This window comes from Phalangium opilio, unplaced genomic scaffold (genome assembly GCF_054372755.1).
Source record: "Phalangium opilio isolate 3A_F unplaced genomic scaffold, DU_Popi_V2 ptg000344l_1, whole genome shotgun sequence".
Lineage (NCBI taxonomy): Eukaryota > Metazoa > Arthropoda > Arachnida > Opiliones > Phalangiidae > Phalangium > Phalangium opilio.
Genome location: NW_028324227.1, coordinates 3,199,334 through 3,216,571, shown reverse-complemented (window position 1 = coordinate 3,216,571; position 17,238 = coordinate 3,199,334). Strand labels below are relative to the sequence as shown.

Genomic DNA, 17,238 nt, shown 5'->3' with positions numbered 1-17,238 from the left:
CGAGAGAGGAGAGAAGTGTGCCACAAAGCGGGGTAATTGTAACATGATTCTTCCCAACATCATTTTACATTTGGAGCGAGGTAACTAAACCGAATCACATACGCGATAAATTGTCCCCTCCCCCCTATCATTATTCTATTGGCGCTTAATTATTTGCCAAGGCGCGCTTGTGGATTTATGAGCGGCTAAATGCGCGCCTGTTTTTGTTATTATCAAGTTTTATCAACTGAATAAATTTCCCCTTTTCCAAAATTTTACTAAATAGAATATGTTTTTACCCCTAATTATTGGTACCTTTCCAAATTATGCCTAATTAGCTTGTTTATTGCCACCTTTTCCAAAAAATTGTTATTTTTAGTTTCTTTCTACCCTAAAAAGAGGCGCACTTTTAGCCATTCGTGTGGATTTTTGTCCCACATTAAGATGTTTGTAGGTTGATTTAGTACCAAACAGTTAAAGAATTCACCCCCCCCCCCGCAGTGCCATGTTTAATGAGCAGAAGAGCAAAGAAAAAGGGTGAGCCTGGGAGGAATCATGTTATATAAGTGAAGTATTAAGAGGATACAGTGTGTCATCTCTTTATGATATTATTATTAATCCGTCGATCTGTGGATGTTGGTTCGAGAAAGACTTTGATATCGTCATCACTACCTATTAAACCACATAGTGACAGGTGGTAGTGACTAATGAATCGCAAACGAGTTTAAGACTTAACTTATTTCATGAACAGTATCCGCCATTGAGCACTGTCTTGCCGTTTAGACAACGACACTAACGAACGTTTGGATATCTTGCCCGTAATTTTTAATGTTAATGTAATTAATTTTCGAGTTATATTCGTTCCAAGGGATTAGCGCGAACGCAGATCCCCACTACCAAAAATTACATGACCCATCAACCACGTTTTGTGGTCGTGGTGGAGGTCAACTCAACCGGAGTGCAGTGGTCAAGTCTCTCTCCAGACCGCCTCCTCATTGATCAAGGCTTAATCAGTCGTCATCAAGTAAGTATGATTACAAGAGCAACTTCAACAAATTTATATCATACCTTGCTACTATATCAATCGCAATAATAAATTTTATATTATTAAGAATAATTACATTGTTTCAAACAGGTCTATAAAATTAATATATTACGTTTTACATTTACTTATACCTACAACTGTCAATTTTAATTTTAGATTTATTATCTTATTAATTTTAATTAGTGGAAAGCAAACATTTGATGAAATTCAATGCCCAGAAATCCAAAAATTTGTATAGATAATAAAAACGAATTAATAGTAGCGTTATAGAATGAGTAAAGTATCGCTAAACTGGTCTGAACATAAGTAGTTTAAGCGTTGACTGAGCCAAAAAGTACTGCGCCTAGAGATCAAGAGGAACAGTTGAGAGTCAGTTTTGTGACGGTTTTAAGGCATTCGCCCCTTTGCATGTTTGATGCGGTGATACTAGTTTACCTAATTGCTACCGATTTTTTGCTAACCCGGCAGCGGCATAACTCTGAGAATTTTTAAGAAAATTAAACGGCGTCTGCTTATCCGTCTGCTTATACTAGCCTTTGAAAAAAAAAAATTCTATGAGAGCGGTGCTTCCTCTCAAGTTCTCAACCGTGAACTCTCGTCGGATTTGGACACTGTTTAATCAGTGTTTGAACCGGTCCCATTATAAAATTTCTAAATTGGTGAGAATGAGAAGCGCGTAAAGTCACAAAAGTAAAGAAGCTGAAAGTTCTAATTGATTTTGAATTTTTCACTGTAGGAAAAAGTAGCCTATCAAAATCAAAAACAGTTAACTTTTATTTCTTATTACAATTTTGCGACTAGTTGCCAACTAAGACCATTAAACACTGTGTTTAATGGTCTTAGTTGCCACTAAATATCAATCAACATGTCTAATGATACTTGAAGTTCTTCATCCTTTCCTGCACTGCTAGGCATAAATGAATGAACGCTAGGCCTAAATGAATGAACGCTGGGCCTAACTGAATGGCCAATCATTACCTATTAACATTAACATCTGTCGTGACGTCACAAGTCAACTACCTTGCTGTTTCCATACTGTTACCCCCTGCTGTGACCCCCTGCTGTTTCCATACTGTTACCCCCTGCTGTGACACCCTGCTGTTTCCATACTATTACCCCCTGCTGGGACCCCCTGCTGTTTCCATACTATTACCCCCTGCTGGGACCCCCTGCTGTTTCCATACTGTTACCCCCTGCTGTGACCCCCTGCTGTTTCCATACTGTTACCCCCTGCTGTGACACCCTGCTGTTTCCATACTATTACCCCCTGCTGGGACCCCCTGCTGTTTCCATACTATTACCCCCTGCTGGGACCCCCTGCTGTTTCCATACTGTTACCCCCTGCTGGGACCCCCTGCTGTTTCCATACTGTTACCCCCTGCTGTTTCCATACTATTACCCCCTGCTGTTTTCATACTATTACCCCCTGCGGTTTTCATACTATTACCCCCTGCTGGGACCCCCTGCTGTTAACCCCTGCTGTTTCCATACTAATACCCCCTGCTGGGACCCCCTGCTGTTTCCATACTGTTACCCCCTGCTGTTTCCATACTGCAGGGGGTACCGGTATAGAAACAGCAGGGGGTAACAGTATATAAACAGCAGGGGGTAATAGTATGGAAACAGCAGGGGATCACAGCAGGGGGTAATAGTATGGAAACAGCAGGGGATCACAGCAGGGGGTAATAGTATGGAAACAGCAGGGGGTAACAGCAGGGGTCCCAGCAGGGGGTAATAGTATGGAAACAGCAGGGGGTCCCAGCAGGAGGTAATAGTATGGAAACAGCAGGGGGTCCCAGCAGGAGGTAATAGTATGGAAACAGCAGGGGGTAACAGTATAGAAACAGCAGGGGGTCACAGTAGGGGGTAACAGTATGGAAACAGCAGGGGGTAACAGTATATAAACAGCAGGGGGTCACAGTAGGGGGTAACAGTATGGAAACAGCAGGGGGTAACAGCATATAAACAGCAGGGGGTTACAGCAGGGGGTAACAGTATATAAACAGCAGGGGGTTACAGCAGGGGGTATCACCAGGGGGTAACAGCAGGGGTTATCACCAGGGGGTATCACCAGGGGGTAACAGCAGGGGTTATCACCAGGGGGTATCAGCAGGGGGTAACGGCAGGGGGTCCCAGCAGGGGGTAACAGCAGGGGTCACAGCAGGGGGTAATAGTATGGAAACAGCAGGGGGTCCCAGCAGGAGGTAATAGTATGGAAACCGCAGGGGTCCCAGCAGGGGGTAACAGTATATAAACAGCAGGGGGTCACAGCAGGGGGTAATAGTATGGAAACAGCAGGGGATCACAGCAGGGGGTAACGGCAGGGGGTCACGGCAGGGAGTAACAGCAGGGGGTAACGGCAGGGGGTCACGGCAGGGAGTAACAGCAGGGGGTAATGGCAGGGGGTATGAGTATGGGAAACAGCAGGGGGTAACAGTATATAAACAACAGGGGGTCACAGCAGGGGGTAACAGTATGGAAACAGCAGGGGATCACAGCAGGGGGTAACAGTATGGAAACAGCAGGGGGTCCCAGCAGGGGGTAATAGTATGGAAACATCAGGGTGTCCCAGCAGGGGGTAATAGTATGGAAACAGCAGGGGGTCACAGCAGGGGGTAACAGTATGGAAACAGCGGGGGGTCCCAGCAGGGGGTAATAACATGGAAACAGCAGGGGGTAATAGTATGGAAACAGCAGGGGGTCCCAGCAGAGGGTCCCAGCAGAGGGTCACAGCAGGGGTCCCAGCAGGGGGTTACAGTATGGAAACAGCAGGGGGTAATAGTATGGAAACAGCAGGGGGTCAGATCCAAGATTAAACGTCATGAGTCTGCCTTTAGCAATGAGCGGCCATGACAGTTACCGTTTTTTCTTTATGGGAAAACAGCATGGGTGACGTCACACCGGCGCTTCTGACAGCACTCTATTGTGAGTAGGGTTTATTATCTAAGCGTTAATTTCATCCCCAAATAATACGCGAGTCATATCCAAATGTAAAGCCACTAGGATTGCCATCGTCGCATATTTTACTGCTAGATTTATTAGGTTATCATTGTTTTAATGGTTACCGGTTGAGTTTATTCTTGTATATTAGTTAAGTCGCGCTAGTGATATGTCCTTGACTTGTTAAAAAAAACCTATCCATCTCAATATTTTATAGAGTGCTGTCAGAAGCGCCTCATGACGTTTAACCTTGGATCTGACGTCACAACTGACAGCACTCTATACACGTCTGCCTAAAAAACCATGGTGGAAGTACTTGTTCGACTTTTGCCCCGCTTTGTTTCAAAACTTAAAAAAAAAATGAGTAGCTTCTGTAAAAGTCGTTTATGGACACTTCAACCTTGAAGGAGAGAGGGACGGAGCGAAAACGATAAAATTTTAATGCTCAACATTTTATTGGTAAAATCATTTAAATTTTTTTGTAAATGTGGAATGTATATTGCATTCACATTATTATTATTATTATTATTATTATTATTATTACAATAGTAAAATTATAAAATAATTTTTTTCTTTATATTATATGAGATCACAGACTGTAGCTTTGACTTTTTCGCTCCCCAAGTTAACATTTTTAGCAACCATTCTAAATAATTATTTTTTCTTCATATATGGCTATCACAACCATCAGTCCCACTCCCAACAGAATGCCAAAGTTTTTTACGAAGAACATTTTGTATTTCGAGCCCATTTTGTTTTGTTTTAATTCAGGAAGCTAAAGAAAGAAAATATTTAGATTACTGAAACTGTTCGTCTTTTGCAAACGATTTTTTTGCATTACCATTTCGGATAAAGAAACGTAAAGAAAAATTCCCGCTGTTACTATAAGCATCCATTGCCTCGCTACTGGATCTTCACCAAATACAATACCAATATAAAGTCCAATAAAGCAACTTAATGCGGATATGAAGTTTATAATCAACGCTTTCTTGAAGCTTAAACCAGTAGATAACAAAATTACGAAATCGCCTGAACATTGGAAGAACATTAGTTAAATATTATTTGAAGTGGAAGTGATAGGTATATAATTTCGGAACTTACCAAATTCGTGCGGAAGTTCGTGACATAAAACGGCGATGGAGGTGGATAATCCACTCTGTACACTAGATGAAAACGCGGCGCCAATGGCCAAACCATCACCAATATTATGAATTGTATCCGCCATTGTTATAACAATAGCCAAAGATGTTAATCCTTAAGAGATATTGAATGTTTAATACTCCGTCCAAGTTCAATATTTTCACTAACTTACCACAGAACAAAGCCGGTGCTTTAAAAACAGGTTCCAAGTTCGAATTTTCGTTTTTCTCTAAATTATCACCGTCAATAGTTAGAGAAGAATTGTTCATTGAAGTCTGAAGAAATTAATCAAAATTAATTCGGTTCAAAAAAAATAAATCACCAAAAACTAACCAACTGAATAACGGAATCCGTTTTTGGATCTGTCTTCTTGGCAAGTGGGTTTGGAATTTGTTGCGGCACATGGGTATGGCCGTGTGAATTATCATCATGGCTCTGTAATATATAGTTTAATAGTACTTAAGTACTTGTATATGGACTACGATATAAGGAACATACGTGACTCCCGGTGAACATTTCCAACAATGTCTCGAAAAGAAAGATTCCATATATGGCGGCCATCACAGCAAGTTGCTGGAATAGATACGATGGAATCTCGTCATGATCATGATCATGATCATGGGCTCCATCTTCATCTGGTTCGTGAGAATGAATACCCAGCCCCTGTGGATACAGTTGAGATTTGTTATTGGTCGAAATTTTATAAAGTTTGAGGGATTATTCCTTGACATACCGCTGGAATCAAATGAAGAAAGGCGTCACCAGCCATGGTTCCAAAACCGAGACCAATCATGGACATCATTACATACTGGTAAATTCTTTTATTGATGATGGGTAAAATTATGACCACGACCAATGAAGCCAAACTGATAATGAACACGGCTATTGTACTGTAGCCATATACTGGAAATACATTTGAAGAACCTGATTACCAGTACTACAGAAGGAACACCTTACTAAGTTATAGTACTCACATTCCATATTTGTCATTGTAACTGGCTTCTTCTTTTTTGCAACTTCTTTGCAAACGCCGCTTACAGTTTGATGGACCAAGGCGGGACACATCTGAAGAAACTCGGCCTTATTTATTGTGTCCTTCGTCGACGTGTGGCTGAATCTGTTTAGCAACGACTGAGTGTCCAAACACTGAGAAGCGATAAAATCGGTTTCTTAAATTCTTGCCAGATCGGTGTCATAATACTATATTAAGTCACGAATGACGATGATAGAATCCTCCTTCACTTCATATATCTTACTTTGTCGGTGAGACGACTGTATACATGATCTTCCTCCTTTTCGGGAGCGTGTCTTTTTGATCTGTGGTTGTGAGGGGCGTTTCCCAGTTGATTTGGCGTATGATCGTCATGGTCATGATGATTATGGCTGGAATTATTCCCGTGACTGTGGTCATGATCATGATTGGTATCATTCCCGTGACTGTGCTCATGATCGTGGTCATGATCATGATTGGAATCATTCCCGTGACTGTGGTCATGATCATGATTGGTATCATTCTCGTGACTGTGGTCATGATCGTGGTCATGGTCATAAGTGGAATCATTCCCGTGATCATGACTGGAATCTTTCCCGTGATCATGTTCGTGGTCGTGATTATGATCATGTTCGTGGTCGTGATTATGATCGTGGTCGTGATCATGATCGTGTTCGTCTTCTTCATTTTTCAAACGTCTTAATAGCTTTGTAAGCCCTAATTAAGGTAAAATCTACTTGTAGTAATTAATTGCCAGGGATAGGGTGTGTCAACACCATGTTCTGAGACGTACCATTCTTATCTATGGTGTCCGTGTAATTATTGCCGAACTCGTTGAAGAGATATTCTAAAAAATCGTCCCCGACGTCAATGCACCTTCCTTCCAATATGTTCTTTACCGTCAAGATAGCTAGACGCTCTTCAAAATCCGTCCCTTTGTCTTTCGCTGTGGAATTCTCATTTATCTCGAGTAGGGACAAGAGTTTTTCCGCGTTGAAACACTTAAAAATATAATATATTATCTCATTACTTATGCTCGTACCAAATTTCGTTCGCACCTAGCGAGATAAAATTAAGGCCAGTGGAATTATATTTCTAGGGCCCCGGTTATTCTAGACTGCCAAGATAATAAACTGATAAGGGGATTGAAAGATTGCAAAAGTTTAACCTATTATCACAGATTATTTTCAATATCCATGTAACTTTTCATTAAGTATTAACCTGCACATTTCGATTAACGTGATTTCATTTCATTTCGAAATATATATATTAAAAGGTGATCTCGAAACCTAATATAATACATAGATAATTACGTCTGCCTTATTTAATTTTATCTGAAAATGGGAACTCCTCACCCAAATCTAGTATTCTACTTATTCAGTGTAAACAAAATTATAATAAGGCTACTAGAAAAGAAAAAGGAGATATTTTTGAAAATATGAGGAAAATACACCTTGCTTAAAAAGCGAAACTAAGTTTAACAAGCGTGAAATTTCATTTACCTAAAATTAAAAACGGAAGTACTTACGGATTTCCGTTTTGTGGGTTTTTTTTATACCAATAATTCGTGGTAATATACTTACATCCGTTCGTGATATGGGTTGGTACACCGCTTCAATTTTGCGCAACACGTCTTTTAGAATATCAGTGATTTTGTCATAGAAAGACTCTTCGTGGGCCTGATGAGCCACGGGGTGGTTCAGCCTGCCTTTGGTGGATGAGGCGTTTTGTTTGGCGTAAATTTTGATAGATCCGAGACTAGCCAATAAAGAGTCCCTGCAACCGGCGTATTCTTGACAAACATTTCCCTCAGCCTCTTTTGTGCACGCCGTTCGGAAATGAAGGACATGAGTCACTAGAATTACGCTAAGACGTTGGATATTTTCTTGACTCGTCGATTCAGAGTCGGTGGAGTTATTATCCGTCACGAGTTTCAAGATATGAGGACTGTTAAGACACTAGAATATGACAGGACACGATTGAGATTAGAAAAAGTCCACGTGAACCCAACCTTCACTACACTAAATATCAAAAGCATATAGAATAAAAACAAAATGTACACTTCGTTGGAACTTGCATGAAGCTCTTTTGATTGGTTAGTTCCTGTAGGCGGTTGAGTTTACACGTCGTGTACAGCCATAGGTAGGGAATTGTTGATGAAGTGTACTTTTTGTTTTTATTTGTATATACTTTTGGTAATATCAAAATGTTAATGGTGATTGTCAAAATACGATTTTGGGAGGTGGTGCACAATGGGCTAATTACTCTAAGACTCCCTGTATTACAGATTATTTTACAACTCTCAAGGGTAGAGCTTTTAAAGATTACGCGTAATCCCTTTAATACAACTTGTACACTGATAACGATGGTGTATGTACAAATGAATAAACTTACCTTAAGGCATTCCTGGTGTGACAACCCTTGCTGAACGCAATTTAACCTATCTAAGAGGGTCTCGATGGAATTCGTAACTGCTTTTTTGACTGGAATGTTTCCTTCGCCCGATTTCAACGAGAAAAGTTCCAAGATGGACTTGAGATCGTTGTTCGGTATATGCGCTTGACTTTGACTGGCAAACAAAATTGCGAACAGAAGCAACTTGGCTACGCGAGTATCCCGACCCATGGCGACAAGGTATAAACGAGCGTGTATCTTTTATCAACCACGGAATTTATAACGGGCTTCGTGGCAGTGGAAGTGAGCCCGACTGGGAAAGCCTCTTTATATACCTCAGATTACCGGTATCTCAAGTTTTCCAATATATTTTTTTACGCAATAACGTTAGCTAGATATCCACGAGCGAGATATGAATTTCAGACGCCGCATTGTTTCATTGATACGATAGATATAATCCTAGATATTTCGACCGATGACTTCGGGGATTGACGTTTCCACGGTGAACTGACAAAGTATAGAGTGAAAGAAAAAACGATTTGTTAGATAGAAAATGAAATTACTACGAAATGGCGTTCCTATAAGCGGACGAATTAATTGTAAGCAATTAATTGGCGAAAATAACATCCTAAGCGCGAAGTCAACAAGGCGTGTTGAATGTAGATTCTTTTTAAACGCGCTAAATTGGGAACGGGGAGATACCGAGAAAATTATATTTATACAAAACAGGAACTATACATGTATACCGTCTACAAACGGTCTATAACTCAGCGCCCAAAAACGTGCTGCTGTTTCCTCTTAGTTTTTGAGTTTTGTTAAAGTTTAATATATTTTTCTAGGAACCATTCCATACAAAAAACCCTAGATGTACATAAATTGAAGTTTAGAACGATCCTCGGATTGCCTAAATTTTATTGTGATAATTTAGTTCTATTTTCGATTAAACTGGATGAATTCCAGCTTGCTAATTTTGGTTTTAAGGCAATAATATGTTTTACTTCAACTAATGGACGTCAACAATCTATAGATTATACCTCCGTAATATTTTATGTATTTTCTATACCAATACCAGCTGCATGCATAGCAATGGCAAGAGTCGTATTCAACCGCACGGTATTATACACAAAATATACACGCGTTGCTGATACTCTAACGAATATAATCGAAATGAAAAGATAATGGATACGCACCGGCGAATTTTGAGATCAAAAATCTTTAATAATAAGCGGACTCTTTTGGTGGCTCAAACGTTTCGCCGAAAACAATCATTCGTATACCGTTATACTCCTTTAACTATAGAACTGGAATTTGTTGAAAATTTCAAAAATTTGTTTGGATACGCGTTATATACGCCTCATTATTATTTAGAAATTCGAGCGAGAGGTCGAAATTTAAAGTTCCAATAAACGCGCACTTTGATTTTAAATGTAACGTGTAAACCTTTCAAATTCGTCAAACGATAAGCGCTGTAAAATTTTATATCTCATTAACCTTCGATACCTACTGTTTAAACATCGGTTTATTAATGCGTTTAAAAGGAATTGTATACAATTAAGCTGAGTAAGATATATTTCACTCGTGAAAAGACTTTAATCACTAATTGGGGGATCGTATAAATCTTGTTAATTTTGTTATTAACGAGTTATTTGAATAAAACAAAAATAGTATACGTAGTTTACACACAGAGCCAAGAGTCTGAATCACTTCTAACTAGACTAACAAACTTAACTCACAGAGAGACTGAAAACACTGTCTATAAAGTCTAACAGAGAAAGGGGGAGGAATTTTCTATATCCCTTCAGTGAAAACTATACATATATACACCTATGTAATCTAGGTAAAACATGCGAGGAGCAGAAGTTCGTCACGCTGTCAAAAGTCTGTTAGCTTTGAAAATTTTCCTCTTTACATCCGGCATATTTAATTAGCTAAAACAAATCAAGAAAACTCCCTCTCTTCCCTCAGAAAGACTCACAATTTCTATATGGTTTACAAATATAGCAAACCCACGATTTTATCGGTTAGTGTAAATTTAACTAATAGATAGAACAATTTTAATTATATTAGTTTATATTAGTGATATTTGTTTTTATTCATGTTTATACTTTACATTCTTCAGTTGTCTAATTTCACATAATCTTATGACGCCTTATTTGCATTCCATGCTAAATCCTTCTTAATTTTGGACTTAATAATATACGAATAATATTATAAGGTAGGCGGTAAGCGAACCGTTGGGGCGCAGTGAATGAGCATTAGACTATTTGAACTCTGACAATACAAAATATTGTATTAAACGAAAGTTACTTATAACACGAAACGATTGTCAAAGCGTTACTAACGATTAAACCTCTTTCTTATTATAGCGGTATAAGCGTAAAATTAACGTTAGGTGGTTGACAACTTGAAATAATCACTCAGCTATACTTTTTCTGCATTCTTTTGTTAATAACAATACACAACTACGAAAGTGTACACGCGTCTTTGTTATGTTCAGTTGTTCCGTGAAAAGTCACGTTTTCAGTTAAATTCACTCATGGATTAAGCAGCTAACACGCGAAACTTAAATCATCAAGTAAAAACTGTCTTGAATAAGCATAATAATTCGTTAAAACTTTTTCAAAAATCTACTATTGGAATAATAGATAGATTAAGCCTCCCCATTTTAGGCGCGTGTACGTGTAGCTATATAGAGATAAGAATGAACTTAGCCTTGTACTTGCTGGAATTTTAGCCTGATCCTGTTCAACCTAGGAGAATATAGCTTCCCTGCTTCGACAAGCAGGTGGGGAAAATGCTTTATCACTACCACAAGTGACATAATACTGTTAAGTATGACACTGCTCATTACCGTAATGTTAATTTTCTTATGGAAGATTGGTTCCCATGTCACAGATAAGTATGACGCAACCTATACCTACAAACTTATGGAACATACTTTAAGAACTTATGATATTACTTACTCTGTATGATCCGCGTTCGCTTATACTGAAGTTTTGATAAATTACACGTAAATGTTGGGGTAATCATGTTTTACTCGATAACAACACACCTCCATTAACGTATTTACCCGACTTTCAAACTTATGCCACTAGTTTTAAACTCAGCTATAAACTAACGTCCCAAACAAAGCACCTGTATACTGTAATTGTTTTTGCTGACACTGGTCGGTGGATCGCTCAATGTAGCCTCTACTTCTCGAGTTAGTAATAGTAATAGGTTCGTTCAAATCAAACTATAAGTTTATATGGTAAAATAAATAATGCGTTTGTCGTGAGAAAATTTAGCTTGGGAGCTTTTTAATGTTTTTCCGATATTTCCCCATGGAAATTATTGACTTATTTATCTTATTCTTATTCGTAAAACAGTTGTTTTTGATTATTTTTGTAACCTATATTTAAAATGAAAGAAAAAATATATAATTTTTCTTCAGAGCGAGTGATACAGGTCAAAACGTGAAAATTTTACAAAATTTTAATAATATTTACGAGCTTATACGAGTGATTATGGTTACCGTACCATGAACATTACAAACTAACCGAGTTATCGTAAAGACAATAGGTCGAGCTTAACGGCCTTAATTTTCTTTTAAGTTAAACCATATTGGTTAATGAAACGATAAGGCTATTATTCAAATATCTCCGTTTCTCGGTTGGGTTGATGTTCCAATTTTGAGAATGAAAAATAAAAAAAAATCCGCTTCAATTTCGTTTAATTGCTCGAAAGTTTGAAACTTGACTTATAGTCGTATAAACAGTTTTTCCGTCTGCTAATTACGTCATAATATAATTAAGTTACGTTTATCATTCGTGTCTGACAGGTATGCAAATTTCGATCGCTTAAAACTCGCTTTTAAAAGGCGAGTTATTAAAATACGGAGGGAAATTTTGGCTTAATAAAAAAAAAATTATTACATCCTTGAAAGAAAAACCCGTGATGGAAACGCCCGGCGGTTTAAGTCTGGTGCCCTTGAAAATCGAGATCAAAGTTTTTTTTTCCAAGCCTGTGAAACTCAAATGTTTTTATCCATAAGTGTTGGTTGGCCCTGATAATTCCGTGGGAGACGGTGGCGAATTTGTTGTAATGTTGTGCAATATTTAAACGCCCATCACTAAAATCAATGTTTTCCTCAGATTTCATAACATTAACACCATAATCTAAAGTATAATTTTGGAAGGAGTAGCTTTAACATGGGGAAAAGTAGGTTTTCTACTTGAACTTCTAATGGTGGATTCTAGTAAGGGATATTTTTTTAGTTAAAGGATCTCTCCTGAGCCTGAGAACATTTCCTAGTTTTTCTATACGGGAGGTTAAAGGTTTCAACGCTATATAACATCAAAAGTTCATAAGATATGTGCCATAAGTTTGTCGCTGGTTACTGAGACCTTGTCATGAAGTGACGTTGGTAAAACTTCATGGATTCTCGTAAACAAACGCCTGATGAGGCGCTTTCAAAGGCTTAGTACAGACTAAATACTAAGATGGACTGCAAAATTAACCAAGTGTAGTCAAATTCTCGCTTGTCGTTCTCGAACTAGCTCGAGCTGTAAGTCTCTAGCATACTTATGGAACATATCTTATAAACTTTTAATAATAACCTCATTTTTAAAGAGGTAGTCAAAATTTAAGAGACATTTTTAGTACTTTCTTATGAAAATGAGCTAATTTAGTTGGAATATTGTGTAAAAAATGTTCCAATTGCTCAATAATATCAAAAAAACCCCATTATAAGATCTTATCTATGAAAGCCACGAATAATTTTGAGAAAGGCTAAGTTTTTCACCTTTTTCAAACTAAACCCCTTGAATGAAAGCGGTAAAAAAATGGCGCGTCTATATGTAGCCCGTGTTGCACCATCTTCTTTAATTCTTTGGCCCGGGGGCTTTAATTGTTTCTCTGTCAATTTCTTTTTGACCTAAAAACGTTCGGTTTCTTCTTCCCCCTCCTTCCTGTTTTAAGAGAATCTTTTACTGAACAGTGAGCTGGCGCTGTCAAAAGTCGTTAAGAAAACCTGTCTTTGCTATTATGTTTTGTTCGACTCGAGAAAAACTTATTTCGAAAAAAAATATAGCTATGTTATGTAGAAGTCTAGGCAATTGATGCAAATATCTTATATATTGCATTCACTTGTGAAACCCGGATCTTAACATCTGGAAATTTACGATACCCATAGCCAATTATCATAAAGTTTAGTTGTCATTATTTATAGAGAGGGAAATTTACTTACAGGATACTAATATTGAAATTTTTCTAGACAAAGTGACCATGAAGTAAATTAACATGAATTAAAAACATTGAACGACTGGTGATTGGGTCGAAATTTATTGTAAAATATTCGCACGATTTTCTGAATGTTTCTGAAAGGTCTGTCAGAAATTAAGGTAGATGTTCTATGGACAATTTTGAGTCGAAAATGTAGTGTCTATGACATTTGCGCTAAGGAAACCGTTTTCAACATATTTAGAACACATATCTTCTCCGCTCCCCGGCAACGTACGGATTTTTATGTAACGGGCTATTAAACTTTGCACTTTGAGGGCACAGTAAAAAACGTGTTTTTTCTGTGGAATATTCCAAAGATTATACTTAAGTCTAATTTTCAACAGTTGCCAAGTGACTGAAATGATGTTTTTTACATTTTTTACCTATTTAATAATCTAAAAGCCAGCAACTAAGTATTGATTTTACCAATAAAAATAAATAATCAGTTTGTTACTCACCCAATTACAGCATGACACTCAGTTCCAACAGTTAAGGACAAGGTATATCCGGTTGGTATCGATGGAAGCACAGACACAAACAAGAGCGTGGCTAAAGTCTTTCCTAGACTGCCTGGTTATGAGAACCCCTTTCTCGCTCAAATTTAAACGAAACAATGACCCTGTAGCGTCTCCCTCCGTTCTGGGAGAGGGGAAGAAATACAACTAACTAGTCGAGCGTAACCATGAACGTTGTTCCACTCGCTTTCTCTAATAAAGTAAGCCCCTTTTCATTTAAGCAGAACACACACTGTTTTCGCGAATGTTAAAGACGTTTTGAAAGGGAGTAGAGTTACCGCCAGCTATAGCGCACCAAGCATTCACTACTGCTTATACACCTCGAGGTAGAATGGGCTGGATAGCCGGTTATAGTAGTAACAAAGCGCTGGGTTGCTTGGGTTCGACCTTAGAGAGTTTTTGAGGCGGGTAAGATGGGTTCTCGAAGACCGGTTTTAAGTCTTAATTTCGGCGGGGTGGGCCTGCCCGCTTTCAAAGTTCTAATCTGACTCATTCTCATTTGGGATAGCGATATTTTCGGCGGGCGTCGAGGGAAATTAATCATGGCATACAATTACTTCGCAATTATTTATTTCTGAAGGCAAAGTTGATACGCGTTTTAATAATAAATAATCTCGAAATTATTTTAATAAAATGATCAAAACACGTTCGTTAGTTTTTAATGTAGTGTAATAACTAGAAATTTACAGGAATTTCACTAAAAAAAATGAGTAGAAAATAGATATTCCCTAAAAAAAGTGAGTAGAAAATAGAAAATTCCCTAAAAAATCCTTAGAAGACATTTTACACTTTTTCGCATTATAAACGTCATTTTGGGCCTTACCTCCATTGTAAACGTCATTTTGGGCCTTACCTCCATTGTAAACGTCATTTTGGGCCTTACCTCCATTGTAAACGTCATTTTGGGCCTTACCTCCATTGTAAACGTCACTTTGGGCCTTACCTCCATTGTAAACGTCACTTTGGGCCTTACCTCCATTGTAAACGTCATTTTGGTCCTTACCTCCATTGTAAACGTCATTTTGGGCCTTACCTCCATTGTAAACGTCATTTTGGGCCTTACCTCCATTGTAAACGTCATTTTGGGCCTTACCTCCATTGTAATCGTCATTTTGGTCCTTACTGTAATATCTTTGTCTTGCTTATACTAATGAGTCGATCGAGTATTAAATAGAGCCGGATTAATAACTTATACTTGAGTTCTTTTATTTAAAGACAGAGTTTATTAAGGCTTAGTTCCATTGATAATTAATACTGTTAAATTGCTTTGGGAAAAGCGTTAGGCTGTACCTAACGGAGGCTAGAGCGCGACTGACATTTCTTTTCAGGGAGAGCTGGGGAGAGAGAGAGAAGCCAGAGCTTCTAAACATGGAGAGGCTGGCGCCATCTATATGTTACAAACATAACACTTACCTCCATTGTAAACGTCATTTTGGGCCTTACCTCCATTGTAAACGTCACTTTGGGCCTTACCTCCATTGTAAACGTCACTTTGGGCCTTACCTCCATTGTAAACGTCATTTTGGGCCTTACCTCCATTGTAAACGTCATTTTGGTCCTTACCTCCATTGTAAACGTCACTTTGGGCCTTACCTCCATTGTAAACGTCACTTTGGGCCTTACCTCCATTGTAAACGTCACTTTGGGCCTTACCTCCATTGTAAACGTCATTTTGGTCCTTACCTCCATTGTAAACGTCATTTTGGGCCTTACCTCCATTGTAAACGTCATTTTGGGCCTTACCTCCATTGTAAACGTCATTTTGGGCCTTACCTCCATTGTAAACGTCATTTTGGGCCTTACCTCCATTGTAAACGTCATTTTGGGCCTTACCTCCATTGTAAACGTCACTTTGGGCCTTTTCTCCGTTCAAAATCACATTTTTTCTAGCAGCAAACAATAACTAGAACAGCTTCATAATATCGCGCAAATGATGGAACTGAAAGAAACCAGCCACGAGTGAATTTATCACGGATCTAAATTAATTTTCATTATAAAAGTTGATCAAGTTATTTTTTTTATTATTATAAGGTTTACAAATTACAACTGACAGAATAAATAATAAAAAGTTACGAATTACAAAGATAACGAATAAACATTTAATAAACACAAAAAATAACACCTCGATTAACCTTGCAAATGTTTTGTGAATGGAACCAATGAATTGTATAAAAAAAACTTGTTAACCTTTATGCGATAAACAAAATGATTCTCGAAGTTAAAAACTAAATATTACATTTATGCACTCATAGCAAAGTTCTCTAAGTTTCTTTACTCTCGAATAAAAAAATTCTTTCAAACACGTACTTTTATTCTAAGATTTACCGCGCGTATGTAATGTTTATTGAATTGGGGGTGGTTTTGTTTTTATTTATCAGGGCTTGGGGTTTGGTATGTCCTGATACCTTTTTTCTTATTTCCATAACTACGTGTATTATGATGAAAATGTTTGTTTGTTTGTTTTTTATTCCTATTTACAAATACTCAAAAGGTTTAAGGATTTTGTTAAAAGCTCCTTATTAGAGCAATTGGGTCGCTACACAGTTTGTAAATTGTATAGTTATATTATACAGGCGTGTGAAGAATATTTCCATGGGGTGGAAGTAAAATTCAAGGATTATTTTAAGATTGAGCAACGAGATATTTATTTTCTCGTAATTCCAACTCGTAATTAGAGAGCGCTCGAAGTATACTCCAATTAATTAAAGAGAAATGTTTCCTTGGTAAGTCACATCATTTGGATGAGAACCCTGACACTTCTGTAGAATTGAATAATTGCATTAGTTAATTTATAAGTAAATAATTGCATTAGTTAATTAATTTACAGGGGGAAGGGTTTGAGGTTAATTAATGCCTTCTTACCGCCTGTTTATTTTGCCAAGTTTTCATGGCAGCTTTGTACTTTTCAAACTCATGGCACCAATCGGAGTAGATCTTACGATAGTCGGCTTCAGTCGGGGCGCTACAGGTCT

General features: G+C 38.0%; 2 protein-coding genes, 1 long non-coding RNA gene and 1 other non-coding gene across 6 annotated transcripts in view; 1 reads left to right on the top strand and 3 right to left on the bottom strand.

The window, feature by feature from the left end:
- Positions 1-844: 844 nt before the first annotated feature.
- LOC149610100 (U1 spliceosomal RNA) lies at positions 845-1,011 on the bottom strand. Its single transcript, XR_016376954.1, has one exon. It is a non-coding gene; the product is annotated as a U1 spliceosomal RNA (small nuclear RNA).
- A 3,389-nt stretch (positions 1,012-4,400) lies between these two features.
- Positions 4,401-14,637, bottom strand: LOC149610099 (zinc transporter ZIP12-like). 2 transcript variants are annotated; one of them, XM_089860159.1, is made up of 14 exons: positions 14,210-14,637; positions 8,490-8,996; positions 7,679-8,053; positions 6,889-7,096; positions 6,759-6,812; positions 6,361-6,716; positions 6,079-6,250; positions 5,838-6,007; positions 5,603-5,767; positions 5,438-5,539; positions 5,277-5,379; positions 5,066-5,218; positions 4,806-4,993; positions 4,401-4,739 (listed from the first exon to the last, which is right to left on the bottom strand). In XM_089860159.1, exons 2-14 carry the CDS (start codon positions 8,718-8,720, stop codon positions 4,611-4,613), a joined length of 2,406 nt encoding a protein of 801 aa, XP_089716285.1. In that variant the 5' UTR covers positions 8,721-8,996; positions 14,210-14,637; the 3' UTR covers positions 4,401-4,610. The 2 variants fall into 2 exon arrangements, with proteins under 2 accessions (XP_089716285.1, XP_089716284.1); XM_089860158.1 differs by having other exon boundaries at positions 6,361-6,812; positions 14,210-14,592.
- A 168-nt stretch (positions 14,638-14,805) lies between these two features.
- Positions 14,806-16,670, top strand: LOC149610098 (uncharacterized). Its single transcript, XR_016376951.1, has 2 exons — positions 14,806-15,003; positions 16,157-16,670. It is a non-coding gene; the product is annotated as an uncharacterized LOC149610098 (long non-coding RNA).
- The window catches only part of LOC149610097 (semaphorin-2A-like), a 115,435-nt gene continuing 114,467 nt past the window's right edge, over positions 16,271-17,238 (bottom strand). For both annotated transcript variants that reach the window (XM_089860162.1, XM_089860161.1), the window contains 2 exons: positions 17,129-17,238; positions 16,271-17,025 (listed from right to left, as the gene is read on the bottom strand). In XM_089860162.1, the coding sequence (XP_089716288.1) occupies positions 16,969-17,025; positions 17,129-17,238 (167 nt within the window). In that variant the 3' untranslated portion in view covers positions 16,271-16,968. The remainder of the gene's footprint in view (positions 17,026-17,128) is intronic.

Bases quoted from the DNA above. Each gene is read 5' to 3' on its own strand.
- LOC149610099 (XM_089860158.1), bottom strand. From the start codon at position 8,720: ATGGGTCGGGATACTCGCGTAGCCAAGTTGCTTCTGTTCGCAATTTTG. The intron at 6,251-6,360 runs GTAAGATATATG...ATCGCTTCTCAG, and splicing joins ACAGTCGTCTCACCGACAAA to TGTTTGGACACTCAGTCGTT. The intron at 5,768-5,837 runs GTATGTCAAGGA...CTGTATCCACAG, and splicing joins TTCTTCATTTGATTCCAGCG to GGGCTGGGTATTCATTCTCA.